The 15,266-nt window shown below is 21.6% G+C and overlaps 1 protein-coding gene across 3 annotated transcripts in view; it reads left to right on the forward strand.

Annotated features, from left to right (window-relative positions):
* LOC129615677 (serine/threonine-protein kinase Pak) overlaps window positions 1–11,819 on the forward strand; it is a 53,736-nt gene extending 41,917 nt beyond the window's left edge. For 2 of the 3 annotated variants that reach the window (XM_055531007.1, XM_055531008.1), the window contains 4 exons: window positions 7,009–7,168; window positions 7,260–9,274; window positions 10,150–10,368; window positions 10,914–11,819. In XM_055531007.1, the coding sequence (XP_055386982.1) occupies window positions 7,009–7,168; window positions 7,260–9,274; window positions 10,150–10,368; window positions 10,914–10,997 (2,478 nt within the window). In that variant the 3' untranslated portion in view covers window positions 10,998–11,819. The remainder of the gene's footprint in view (window positions 1–7,008; window positions 7,169–7,259; window positions 9,275–10,149; window positions 10,369–10,913) is intronic. The other variant, XM_055531009.1, reaches the window with a different exon arrangement.
* The last annotated feature ends 3,447 nt before the right edge of the window (window positions 11,820–15,266 follow it).

Genomic DNA, 15,266 nt, shown 5'->3' on the forward strand with positions numbered 1-15,266 from the left:
AAACCACACTCTTGACATAAACTTTAAATTTTGAAAAACAAATTAAAAAAAATTTATTTAAAGTTTATTATTTTTTTTTTTTCTTTAGGGAGTTGTTATATTGTAATTGTCATTTAAATGACAAGATTTGGGTGTTGTAAAATAAATAAATGTGTTTAGTATAATAAAAAAAATGGATATTTTTGTTTATATACATACATAGGTATACAACACTAATATGTATGTATCACATGTTCTTGTTGTGCACATGAACGTATTTAGGTTATTAATATTACTTGAAAATATTACTCAAAAATTGAAAACTTTAAAACAACAAAAAATTTTCTCATAATATTTATTTGTATATTTTCCATTTTAATTTTTACTTTTACATTCTGTATATGTACATATTATATAGAAAGATGTACACTAATACGAATTCACATAATACAGTGCTTAAATTATTGCTACTCTATACATCGCAAAAGATAAACCAATTTACAAGGCAAATTTTTAGTAAAATATGGTAAATAAAATAAGGTATTATAATTTAAACTTTTAAAAACATTAATTATTATAATAGAATTTTAAAATTTAGAATATTCAGACTCGTATGCAGACGCTTTAATAATTGAATATTCAAATGTACAATGTGTACAAAAAATTATGTCAAAAGTATTTCAGGAGTCAATCGCCAGTTATGACCCAATAACGAAATTACTTAATCACATTTTAATACCGCATAAATTTTCAATAAGTTTTAACTTTATACTTTTAGTACAACAATGACTTATTCTTTCTAGTTTTATATTTGGATGAGAACCGATTGTTATAAATTAGATATTTCAACACTGGAGTTTTGGATATACTCACCTTTACTCCTTTTGTTTTTTCAAATAAAAGGGGACTTTATGGAACGATAATTTCCTTTTTATTACTTTTAACATCGCATTTGTCTTTGATTCTAAAACATTTTGGAAATGCATTTCATTTCGCAATTTATCTAAAAATAAAATACAATATTATATTTTAAATATGATTGTATACACTCATACGTGCTCATGTAAAATTTATATGTATACATTACAATATAGTCTCTCAACGCAACATCATTTAATTTTTAAATTGAAATTTTAGTATTTCTTTTTAAGGGTTCCTAACATTAAAATACACATATTGGTATATATTATAATTATGTATAACATTAATTTTTGTTTTTTTTGCTATTGTTATTCTGTCTAATAAAAAATTAATTTAAATTTGTATTTCGGCTAACAAAAAAAAAACAAAATGCATTTATATGTAGCTACATATATGATCACAATAATTATTAATTGGAAATGTGACAAGGTGGATTTAAGAACAGGAAAAAAAATTCCAAAACGAAAAACATTCTATAAGAATGAATGTACTTTAAAAAACAAGAAAAAAAATATAAATGTGGCTTCTAAATTTTTTACAAGATCATAAATTAAATTGCAATTTTGTAATCATCAATGTTACCGACGCACAATATATAAACTTATACACACCATATAATAGTATTGTAAAGTTTTATATCAAATTCCTTAAATTTATATATTGCTGTGGAGACATGATTATTTTCCATTAATATATGTTTGTATATAGCGTTTTCTTTGTTGTAGAAAGTCATAGATCTTTCAGATATACTTTGAGAGAAATTCAAAGAAACTAATATTTCTTTTAATATTTTTGTAATTTGCTATCACTTTCAGTATCCATACAAACATGCATATACATATATATATTGATTTCTATGTTTAATGGTACATACTAGCTATAAACCATAAAATCTTCTGCCGTTCAAAATTAATTAGTCAAGATCTATAATAAAAAAAAACATAGATCACGTATATACTTATAATTTAACAATATTCGTAATACATACATATGTACATATACATAATATTTATGGTCTTTTGTAATACTAAATACAAAATACAATCTTAAAAATTCAGATTCAAATAAAAATTTGATAATAAAAATTAATAGAATCTTATAGAATTAATTTTCATTTTATTTTATTTATTGATTGTAGTTTTGGTATCATATTTTATTAGAACAGTGTTCAAATTTTTTTTTCAAATAGAATTACTACATAATATAGCCATTTGTTATAGCTACTATAGGAATTTTGTTTAATTTTAGTATTATGGAAAAAACTTCAATTTTTCAATGGTCTATATTTTTTTTAGTTTTTTACTTAATAATGATCTCATATATTTTCTTAATTAAATATGGAAAAACTGAGATTTGTGTGATTAAAAATTACAATTAACTATAATTTTGGAAATAATATGTACTTTGTTCATAATTTATAATGTCCGAGACTTTATGAATTTTCAAAGCAAAAGATAAAATAAAGAAATAACTTGGAATGGTGTAATAGATCTAGATTCTAGACGAATAAAAAATGATAGAAAACATTCAATCTTTTCTTCATTTTTCTTAAGTTAAATACACTATTGTTTTTTAAATTCTTCTAATTTTCACATTTATTCCAAATAACTGAGGTAATATTGTGCATATAACTATAACATTGTGCTGATATGGTAAACCCTTGGAAATTAACCTCAAAACTTGTGAAATATATTACATAAAATTTGTTATACATATTAAAATATAATTTGTTTATTCGTTTGAGAATGAATTAGAACTTTTTTAAAATAGTTTGTTTTCAATATTTAAATTGCAACTAGATTTAAACATTTACTAATTTTAATTAGAATTTCAATTTTCAAAGTACTTTAATTTTCAAATTTTACTAATTTAACTGTAATAAATACACACATACTTTACATTTTATGTAAATATCTGTATAATTTTATCAGAAGATTAGGTTTTCACATTCTTAATGTATAATAAATTTAATCACCTTTTGATATATTTAAGTTTAATTAGTAACTCATTTCTTTCTCAACAATAAGTATACCGTCATTAATATTAACAAAAATTATATATAATGTTACAATTATTGAAAAAATTAAAAATTTCTAAATAAATTTGGGCGAATGAATAATAAAATTAATTAAATAATTTCTTAATATTTTTCTTTTCTAGTTTTAATAATAATAATGAAATCATAAGTATTTTCTCAGAATTAATTTCACCACGATTACTTATTATGAATACCGAGAAATTAATTTTCTAAGTAATTTTATTATTTATAGGATTTATGACAATAAATTGAATTTCCGAAGGATATTATGATTATAAAAATAATATAGGTATTGATTTTGTTTTCCAAACACTATAAGATGTTTTCTATTTAATATGCCCTTAATATAATCTTTTAATTACTACAATTTTATAAACGGCTAAAGTACCAAATATTTTTTAGCACATTTCCAGCAAAAATGTGGAAAAGGTGTATATTAAATATATATATTGCTTATATAGGCATTTACATACACTTTACAATTCTGTTCTTTTGAATTCACACAAAAAAAAATTTTTTTTTTCAACTATACATAAGTACATGCATATACACAAAAGTTTCAAAGAATTCATTTTTCCTAAAAAAAAATTTTTTTTGTCATCAACACTATATTTAACCGATGTCGATTGGTTGAATTCCTCTATTTTCCAAAATAAATATTTTAAATTATACCGCTGAAAAAATACTGAAAATAAAAAATGACATCCGACCAAATTTTCAATAATTTCTGTATATCTCAGTTCTTTTGAATTATTTACTTAAATATATTAAAATAATATATTAATATAATATATTTATACATATATTTTTATGTATATATACTAATAAAATACATATGTTATTTTAATTTGAATTTATTTAATAATTTTCATGATTTTATCAAATAATTTTTTATATAAAAAAAAATAATCAAGGATTTTTCTACTCATCTTTATATTTAAATTAAATTAAGAATAGTCAAACTATCGCAAAATATTATATTAGTTAGAATTTCTTGTTTATGAATATTTATATTAAATATGTTTATTATATTAGATTTATTATTCTTTTGATTATAGAAAATTGAAAATAAAAAAAAAAAATTTAACCCTATAATTTTGCTATTCTGCAATTGGGTTTAAAAGCATACAAATCTTTGGTCAATATTATGTAAATAATTTCGAATAAAATAATATTAGTAGATAATTTTAATAAAGAAAATATTATCTGTAGGAGTTAATAAATGGAGGATAAGTTAACTTTTTTTGCCAATAATCGAAATTTTGTTAAATCGACCCATATTAAAAGATTTACATATCTTATGTAGAACTTTGTTTTTTTAGAGTTGAAATATGTATTTTATTAAAATCTAGAATTTGAATTTCGAGTACATAATGTAAATTAGAAGAAAGTTCAAGATTTTTAAAAAATATTATGCAACAATTGCCCTAATCAACTAATTTCTCTACAATACTCAACTGCATTTTGTAGAATTTTGAATAATTTCGAAATTGTTAAAGAAAATATTTGAAAAAATTTCATTTAAGATTATTACATTCTAGAATATTATTATTTATAAAAAGTCAAATAAAATTTCTTTAACATTTAAATAAAAGTTTAAAAGGAGCACAATAAATAGCTTTAATAATGACATTTTTTTTTGATCTTTTATATAGGGTATGATTTTATATTAATTTCTGTTGTAATTTTTTACAGAGCTTCATCAAAATAGAGATGAAAATAGTTTATTTTATGTGATGCAGCATTGGTTAAAAAAAAATTGTGTTCTCTAAATATTTTTTCGGTTGCAATCTTAATATTGTAAAAAACAAAACGAAAATGATTAATTTATTAAAATAATAATCCATGTGTATTAATTATTAAACATTAGTGTCGCTCATGGGTTAATTATTTTATTACTCATTTGACAAAAAAGTATAAATTATTAACAGAAAAAAAGTTTTTTTTTTTATTTAGAGAGAATTTTTTCTTTTCATTTAATTTTTGTCAATTTATATACTAACATATAATTTTTTATTAGTTTTTCATGCATACCTATATGTATTTATATCGATCACGTACCTATACGCACTCAAATATACAAATTAATTAAATATATAAATAAATATATAAAACACATATGCACTTAAACATATATGTATATATATATATGCGTATATGCAAGTATGTATATACATAAATGGTTTTATAAGAATAATATGTTTCTTACACCTTTGCAATTTGAAAAAAAAAAACAATTTCTTCTCCAATGAAGTGTGGAGAATTTTTATTTTTAAAAACTTTATTATTATTATTTTTTTGTTTTTTTTTTCTTATTCAATTTTATTTTTGAGAAAATTCAACGCATTTCTCATTTTCATTTAAAATTTTTGGCAGAAAAGACGAATATTGTTTTTCTATATTCTTTAAAATTTGTTCTTAATACATAATTGATTTTTTATTTAAATTTTGACATTTTTTTTTTGTTAAGTTTATTGTTTGTATTATTAAATTTACTTTAAAAAAATTGTTTTTTTTTTTTTTGTTTTAAAAACAATAAATATGAATACCGACATTTTATCTATTTATGTGGTAATTTTCTAAAAAAAAAATTGAATATTATTAATAATATAAAAGAATTATAATTATTATTTAAAATTCTTAAATAAATATGTACAAAATATTTAGTTAGATTTTGATCACGATTGAATGATTGCTTAAGTGCAGTAAGGCTAATTTGAGTGCAACGCAAAACAAAGAACAAACATATTGAAAATATTTAAAATAAATAAAATTAGTGTATAGACGTTCAAATATTAAATATAAGAATATATACCTATGCTGTAAATTTAAGATTGTTAATTTTTGTGATATTTATCTGGTAAACCGCTTATCTATAAACAGATATTGATTTATTTTAATTAATCCCTGTTCGAACAAACATCATCACTGAAAAAGCGTTCAATTTAATAATATTATAAAAATAATATTGTAAATGGAAAACATTTTCTTTTATATTGTGTTTTAAAATTAAATATATTCTATATACGTGCTTAAATAATTTAAAATCAACTTAAATATTGATATAGCACAGTAACTCGTAAATTGCTACTTACAGAAAGTAATTTTTAAAAGTATATGTAAATGGTTGATGCTGAAAGATGCAATTTGAAAAGATAAAAGTCCAAATCGTGCTAATACATAATGAAATATATTTAATATAATAGTAAAATTTTAATATTCGCAATGTCTTCTGTATTTTCGATAAGGTTAAAAAAAATGAAACGCGTGACTGCGTTATTTATATATGCAACTATGTGCGTTTTGTTCGATTGATTGATTATAAAATTATATGGTAGAAAATATTTAAAATTAAGATATGAAAATAAATGAAGAGAATATTTTTAGAAATATTTATAAAATAAGTTTATAGATTATACGAAAGAAAAAAATTATAAAAGTATATAAAAATTTTCCAATATTGTAAAGGGCAACAATGTTGTTTATCATTTAGATATTAGTTTACACTGTACTTTGATTTGTACAATTAAAATTCTACTAAAAATACTCTTATTATTTTTATTATACTTAAAATAAACACTTAATTAACACTTAATTAAAAAAAAAATATTTATTTTGAGATTGATGCATATAAGTAATATATATTTAATTCATCAAATTAAATGCTATATATTTTAATAATATTTTGTCATTTTGCTGCTTTAAGCTTTTTAGTTTTTCATTTAAAATTTAGAAACAAAAAGTATTGCTTTCAATATTATCATATACATTTTACTAATGATTTATTATATATTATATACAAACCATGAATATTGTATTACTATATAACATATATAAAATATATATAAATATACTCGTATATATCTATTATATACATTTTATATATACATATATATACATATATATGAACATACTACATATGATTTTTTTGAGTCATATGAATGGCATATGTTCATTTTTGTTCATACATGTAGATAAAATAGATTATTAGATTTTCTTAAATAAGTAAAAAGAATAAAAAAAATTTTAGAATTAATATTTAAATAACATACGTATTTTAAATATTTTAGGGTATGCCAGAAGCATGGGCTAGGTTGCTTATGAATTCAAATATTAGTAAACAGGAACAAAAGAAAAATCCTCAAGCTGTATTAGATGTACTAAAATGGTTTGACAATAGTAAACAGAGGCCTAATTCAAAATATATGACAAATGCTACAACGCATTCTGGTAAGTTATTTTAATAGTTTCTATTACTGTTTTATTTCTATAACCGATTTTTACGATTCTGTAACAATATATTTTATATTAATATTTTTAGCTGGATCATCATTAAGTCGTGTTAGTAGCAGTAGTCCAAGTAGTACACCAACTGATTCTGAATCACATGTGGCCCCTGCAACCTTAAATAATATAATTGGTGGTGTGGGTGCATTACAAATTGGTATAACAAATCAGCATCATCAATCGCATTTGCATCATTTACATGTACATCAGCAACTTCAAAATCAGCAACAACAATTGCAACAACAGCAGCAACTCTTACAACAACAACAAAATCAACACCAACATTTAAATAATCAAATACATTCACCGCATAATTATGTGCCACATTCTCAATCACAATCTACTCAATCCTCACAACATAGCTCAACAAATGAAGATGATTTTTCATTAAGTGGAGGTGGTGGCATACAGCCTATACCACCTCCTATCGCTAGTCGGCCTGAACGAACAAAATCGATATATACAAGGCCTATTGAAGATCAATTACCTCCACCACCACCGCCACCATCGTCAATCATTATATCATCAACTAATACATCTCCTATTATAACTAATAATCAAATGGCTCAACCTCAGATTCATCATCAATTGAATAATCATCAACAGCAGCAGTCTATTTTGCCAATGATCCCTCAACATGCTATAACGAATCAACAACAGCTTCAACAACAACAGCAGCAACAACAGCAACAGATACAGCATCAGCAACAGACGACAATAAAGAGTCCAACACTTGACAAGAATAAAAATAACGCAAGTAATAATCAAAATTCTTCTACTTCTACTACTCCTACTACTACTAGTACTACTACTAATAGTGATACTACCATAATAAAAGAATTAGTTACTAGTACTACGACTGCAGCGACAACTGCATTCAGTGATACTAATTTAATTAATATAACTAACAATTTACTAACCAATAATAAAAATACTAATTCAATAATTAATAATTCTGAAATTGATATAATAACTAATTTATCTAATAATTCTTCCATATCTTCATCGGATATTACTTCGACGACAACTACAACAACAACCACAACTATCATTATAATCCCGACGTCAACCTTTAACACGATACCATCAACAATTAATAATGAAATTATTACAAATACCCCTGTTGCGTCATCACCTTCATCATTTGTCTCGACGAATTCTGATATGCTTCCACAAACTGTTTCAATTTACTCGGTAATCGATACACCTGTAACTAATGCATTGAAAACTACTGTAACAACACCTATAATGACTAAACCTTTATCACAACAACAAACAATTTCGCTCGTTGAACACACCTTGCCAACAACAATACCAACATTAACGACTACCACAACTTCAACAACAACCGATATCACCACAATAGCAACAACACCACAAACAACACCAGCGACAACTACAAATGAAACAACTACAACTACAACTACATCGCGTACTGGTGTAGTGAAAAAGAAGAAAATGACTGATGAAGAAATTTTAGAGAAATTAAGGACGATTGTTAGTGTCGGCGATCCAAATCGTAAATATACAAAGATGGAAAAAATTGGACAAGGTGCATCTGGAACAGTTTATACAGCAATCGAGTCATCCACTGGAATGGAAGTTGCTATCAAACAAATGAATTTAAGCCAACAGCCAAAGAAAGAATTAATTATTAATGAAATATTAGTTATGAGAGAAAATAAACATCCAAATGTTGTTAATTATTTGGATAGTTATTTAGTTACTGAAGAATTATGGGTTGTTATGGAATATTTACCTGGTGGTTCATTAACAGATGTTGTTACAGAAACATGTATGGATGAAGGCCAAATAGCAGCGGTATGCCGTGAAGTATTACAAGCACTTGAATTTTTACATAGTAATCAAGTGATACATCGAGATATTAAGAGTGACAATATATTGTTGGGTTTAGATGGTAGTGTTAAATTAACAGATTTTGGTTTTTGTGCACAAATATCACCAGAACAATCAAAACGCACAACTATGGTCGGTACACCATATTGGATGGCACCAGAAGTTGTGACGAAAAAGCAATACGGACCAAAGGTAAAATAAATTTTGTATCTAAAGTTATCTTGTAAGCTTTTAACTATTACAATATAATTAGTTAAATTCACCTAGAATTGAATGTATTTAATTTTAATTTTACTTACAAAAAATCATATTTTAATTTCATTTTCTGTTTTTAACAAAAATATATGATTAACTATTATATTTATTTACAGTTTATTGATAACATCTAAAAAATATAATTGTTTCATGAACATAACATAATTTACACTCTTTTTTAAATATATTTTCTTTGTAGGTTGTATAAGCGCACCAATTTATAATTCACAAAACATTATTTATGTATACATATATACATATAATAATATTATATACATTATATTGCCATAAGAAATGAGATCAGTTCCAAATTTGAAATATGAATACCAGTTCGAAAAAATATTTGCGGTAGATGAAAAAAACGTGGAAATTTTGATTATCTATACATATATGTATGCTAACTTATTATTATGCACTACTATTATGCATGTAGTGCACGGTATTACGAGGAAATTGGAAATAAATTAAAGTTAAATTAAACACCGCATCTGTATTTTTATGCATTTTTTAACAACGCCTTTTCCTTCTTTTCACTTATTTTTTTTTAATTGATTTAATTTCGACTTCTTTTCAAACGTACTTCTTATTAATTAAAAGTAGTAACAATTCATTGATGTTCAACCAATTTTATTAAATAAAATCAATATTTCAAATTTTTGATTGATCTTTACTAAGCCGCTAACTTTCAATTTACACGCTGCTGTTAAATATTTCTATTTTAGTGTTCTTATCATTGTTTCGAAATTATTTATTTAGTATTCTGTATTAATCGATTTCTTTTTTCTTTTTAAATATTTAATTTTATATTTTAGGTTGATTTATGGTCGTTAGGTATTATGGCTATAGAAATGGTGGAAGGAGAACCGCCTTATTTAAATGAAAATCCATTGAAAGCATTGTACCTTATAGCAACAAATGGTAAACCAGAAATAAAAGAAAAGGAAAAATTATCGCCAATTTTTCAAGATTTTCTAGATCAATGTTTAGAAGTAGATGTTGATCGAAGAGCAAGTGCTTTAGAATTATTAAAAGTAAGTTTATTTTATTTTGCGTTATATGCACTAATGTGAGAGAATGATGTTAAAGTCTGATTCTTTTTTAAATGCTTTTATTTAAAAAAATCTAAATTTTCATCTATTGAACCTCTTTTGAGTTTACTCGTATTATTTTTTTTAAAGAGGTTAAGTTTAAAAGGAACAGGCACACACAATTTTGTCGGTCATTCGTGATCGTAAATTTTCTATTTAATCACACAATATTTTTTTCGCTATAATATCTTTTAAGTAGTTCTAAACAAAATAATTCAAAAATATTTTAAACCTTAACTAGAAATAATTTCAGTGTTGCATATCAACTTCAATTGTTACATTGAACATTGTTGCGCAACAAAAAAATATTCTGCAATATTTTTTATAAAACGAAATTTAATTTTAATTGTTAAAAAATAATATCTTACTTTTAGTCGCAAAAATATAAAAAATACATATATATAGTAATATAATTTTTAATGAAATTTTATATGTTTGGTTAAATAATGTAAGATTTAAATAAGCATTATTTTATTTTTCAATTTCAGCATCCTTTCTTAAAACTAGCGCGTCCATTAGCTAGTCTGACACCATTGATAATGGCTGCCAAAGAGGCAACAAAAGGCAATTAATATATAAAAATACATAAATATTTATACATATAATTTAATATACATAAATATATACATAAATATTTACATATTCATATAAATATAACAGTTGTAAACGTATTGCATACATAGTTATATATTTGAATATATATACAAATATATTTATATTAACTAATAAAATACAAAACAAAACACGTAATAAATGCAACAAAGTATATATATATATATATATTTAAAAAAAAAACAAATGATTTAATTATGTAACTAAAAAGCAAATAAAAGAGTTTATATATAACATAAAAAACAGCAAACAAAAACAATAGAATTTCTGGAAAGTTCTTATGTTATTTAAAAAAAATAATTAACAATTAATTTAATTAATTGCAAAATTACAATAAAAACACAAATTTTGGTACGCTGCTAAAATTCAGAAAATAAAAATAAAATTGAATATGTTGAAGTAATATTAAAAAAAAAATAATAATTTAGTAATTCTGCAAAAAAAAAATTAATTATATTATAAATTATATATTATAAATTATAGTCGATCAAATTAGTTATTATCTCGTCGTATTTGTATAACAAATTAAAAAAAAAGCAAATAAATAAAAAATAAAATAACAAAAAAAAAAACAAAAAAAAAAAAAACATGAAACAGGAAAGAAAAGAACATTTATTAACAATATAATAATTTTTTTATTTAAGTTTTTAATTTTTAATTATTATTATTAATTATTATAATATTAATTAGATAAACAATTATAAAACATACTATATTTCCTTATTATATGTATAAAAGATGCTCTGTTTTTAATTTAAATAAATAATAAACAAAATACTAAATTTTACACAAATTTTATAATTTTGTTTTTGCATTATTTTTCCTTTTAGTTTACAAAAATTTAAATTAGTTCCTATATATCTTTTAACATTGATACAAAAAAAAAAGTAGTATATAATTCATAATATCGTTATTCTCGTGTTGTGGAAATTATTAGTATCGATCGGGGGCGCTCATTAATCTAATTTAAATATAATTTTAAAATAATTTAGGGTACTTTAGAAGTTTTAATGTTTCATTATTTTGTTATGTAATTACATTATAATTATGTAATTAAATTTTACTTCAAAAACAAAAATTTTAGAAATTTAACTATTGATGAGGAATAGTTTTATCTATATTGAGAGTAAATTAAAATTTGAAAAAAAAAATTTTTCATACACTTATTTTTTAAAATTATTTTCTGTGGAAGTGTATTTATTATGTAATGCCGGGTTTCTTAAAGTAAAATAAATATATTTGAATTTGTATTTTAAAATAATTTTATTTCTTTTTCAAATAATAATACGAGTTTTGCTTTACTGTATGCCTCATATTTTGAAATAATTTATTTAATATAAATTTGTTGTGTGAATTAAAAACTATTTCTATTTTGTTTAAAACAAAAACTTTCATCATTTTTTAATATGTGTGAAATATTTTTTAAATTCCTCTTAAACTGAATACTTGGACTTTTCTGATATTAAACAAAATAATTTGCTACAATTTATCGGTATTAAGTCTACAGGAAAATCAAAAATTTTTTCTGAAAATTTTGTGCATAAAAAATGAAAAAAAAACTAGCTTTGTTTTTTTGTTTTAAGAAAAGAAAAATTTAATGAAAAATTTAAATTGAATTTTTGTTTTAATATTTTGAGAAAGATTCACCATTCTGTACTAATATGATTAAGGTTGTTAAATATCAATGTAAAAAGATATAATATTCAATCTTCTATTAAATAATTTATTTATAAATAATTTATTTTTTTTATTGTTATAAAAAAGATTTTGCTATAATTTTCTATAATTTAAGTTTTTTTTTTTCAAATATACTTAACACTAAATTAATTTAAAAACATTAACTATTTTAAAGACTTCATTTTCAACTTGAAATCGAACCTTTGCTCTTCATATAATTATTTTTTTTCTTTTGCAAAAATTAGTATGTATTTATTTTTTTAATAATTTTAATTTATGTTTTAATGAAAAACAGAAAATTCTTTTATACATGTAAATTTTGTTTAAGTTATCATATTTAATATAAAATAAAAATAATTATTGAACGAAACAGAAAATTTAAAATTTTACATATATTCTTGTTTTAGAAGCATTAATATACATTTAAAGAATTATCATAATTAATTTACTTAATTTTTTTTTACATTGATAATACATACGTACATAATGTTATTTTAAATAAAAGTATTTTAAATGACTTTGACAAACATTATTTAAATAATGCTAAAATAATTTAGTTATGAATTTTTTATTGTAATTGAAACAAATATAATATAAAAACATGTTTATGTATACTTATTTTATAACAGATATAGATTCAAGTGATTAAAATTTCAATTGAAAAAATTATTTTAGTAAAAGGGATCAAATTATTATGTGGTGCGTTTGAAGATCCGATTAAATTGAACCCTTCTTTAAGAAGTTTTTAAGCGTTTTGAAAAACCCATTAATCTCTAAAACTGTTATCATTAGATATTTTCAATTCTTTTTTTTTACAATTACTTATCTGAAATTTTGCATTCTTCAGGTTAAAAGCAATTTTGCTTAAATAAACAACTTCTAGTAGTATTACTATTAATTTAATACTAATAAATTTATGAACGATTTTTATTTTAAATGATTTTCAGTTAATCTATGAATGTGTATAAGGGATACCTTAATAAATGTTAAATTAAATGAAAAAATTAAGTCTCCCTGTCGTGTTAAAATGGTATTAACAATTACTTTATTTGATTCCTTTCTAAAATAATTTTTTATTGATTTTTGTTTAAGTTTTATTTACAAAATTACAAAATTTCTAATAATTTACTTAAAATTTCAATTATTATATATTTATTTGATATTGTTTATACATTGCTGCTATTACTTAACTAATTTTGAAATTTTCTATAAGTTAGAAATATTATTACATAAATCATTCTGATAATATTTAATTTTAATTTAATAAAATGCAATAAAAATGTGAATTGAAAGTAAATATTTTATATTATTAATATTTACCATAATAATATTTTATCTAAGACAACATTATGACATAAATATTCACAAATGTATTGTTAAATTTATAATCAAAAATTAAAAAAAAAAAATATGTAGATTAAAAATATTTTAAATTTAATTATTTATACCTGTCATGGCGGATGAATTACCTTCAAATTACGACTTGAGGTCCTCGTTCTTATAAGTTGAATAAAGCGTTAAAATTAAATTTTTATCATAAAAATAAAAAAAAGTGGTAAAACTTTAGCTTATTTTAAACATGTATATTTTGTTTTTAATTCTTATGTTCAATTTTATTTATTGCATATCTGTCTTATTAATGATTATGAAATATTTTTGATTTTAAAATTTTAAAAGACCCACAATTGCATTTTAATTATTTTATGGCTAAAGAAAAATTTAAACAAAAATCAGGTCATATATAAAATATTATTAAAAAATAGGCGAAAAACTAAAATAATACTTATGTTTTCTATAGATTTCATTTTTGAAAGCAACACATTTTTTTTTATTATTATTATTATTATTATTATTTTTATTTTAAGATTTATTAAGCGAAGTAAAAGAAAATAAAATTTATTTTTGTAATTATTTTAAATTATGCTTTTATGTATTTTAAAATATTAATTTTTTTTTTATTAAATTCATACATTTTATTTTATATTCTTATATAATATACCACATATTCCTATATAATTTTTACTTTTAAAGACATTATATGCGAAAAGAAAAATTTAAAATACTGATATAAATTAAAATACATTAAAATAATTATTGATTTTATGTAATTCGATTGTTCTTTTCAACAAAAAACAAAAAATTGTATTTTATTTTTGAGAAAAAAAAGAAGAGGAGAAAACATAAAGAAAACTTGAAAAGATATGATATTTTATCTTTTGTAAATAAATACTTATATTATAAATTGAAAATTATGTATTATTAATTTATTTATTGCAGTTACTTTAGTTATTGCAGTTACTTGACATTCAGAAATAATTTGTTAATGGTTAAATGCAAACATAATTTTTAGAATTTTTGATATATTTTAAAAATGTAGGTACGTAAAACAAATTAGAACTGAGTTGCAACTTTTTCAACAAGAGCAGTTTGAATTATTAATAATTGGAAACTGGAACTTTTGATGACTTGATAAAATCGAAAATTGTAACTAAAACTGGAATTTAGTATAACACAATAAAGGCTTATGATTTCTAATGGCAATTGTACCTAGT

The sequence above is a fragment of the Condylostylus longicornis genome, unplaced genomic scaffold (genome assembly GCF_029603195.1).
Source record: "Condylostylus longicornis isolate FDR11 unplaced genomic scaffold, ASM2960319v2 ptg000144l, whole genome shotgun sequence".
In the NCBI taxonomy this organism is placed as follows: Eukaryota; Metazoa; Arthropoda; class Insecta; order Diptera; family Dolichopodidae; genus Condylostylus; species Condylostylus longicornis.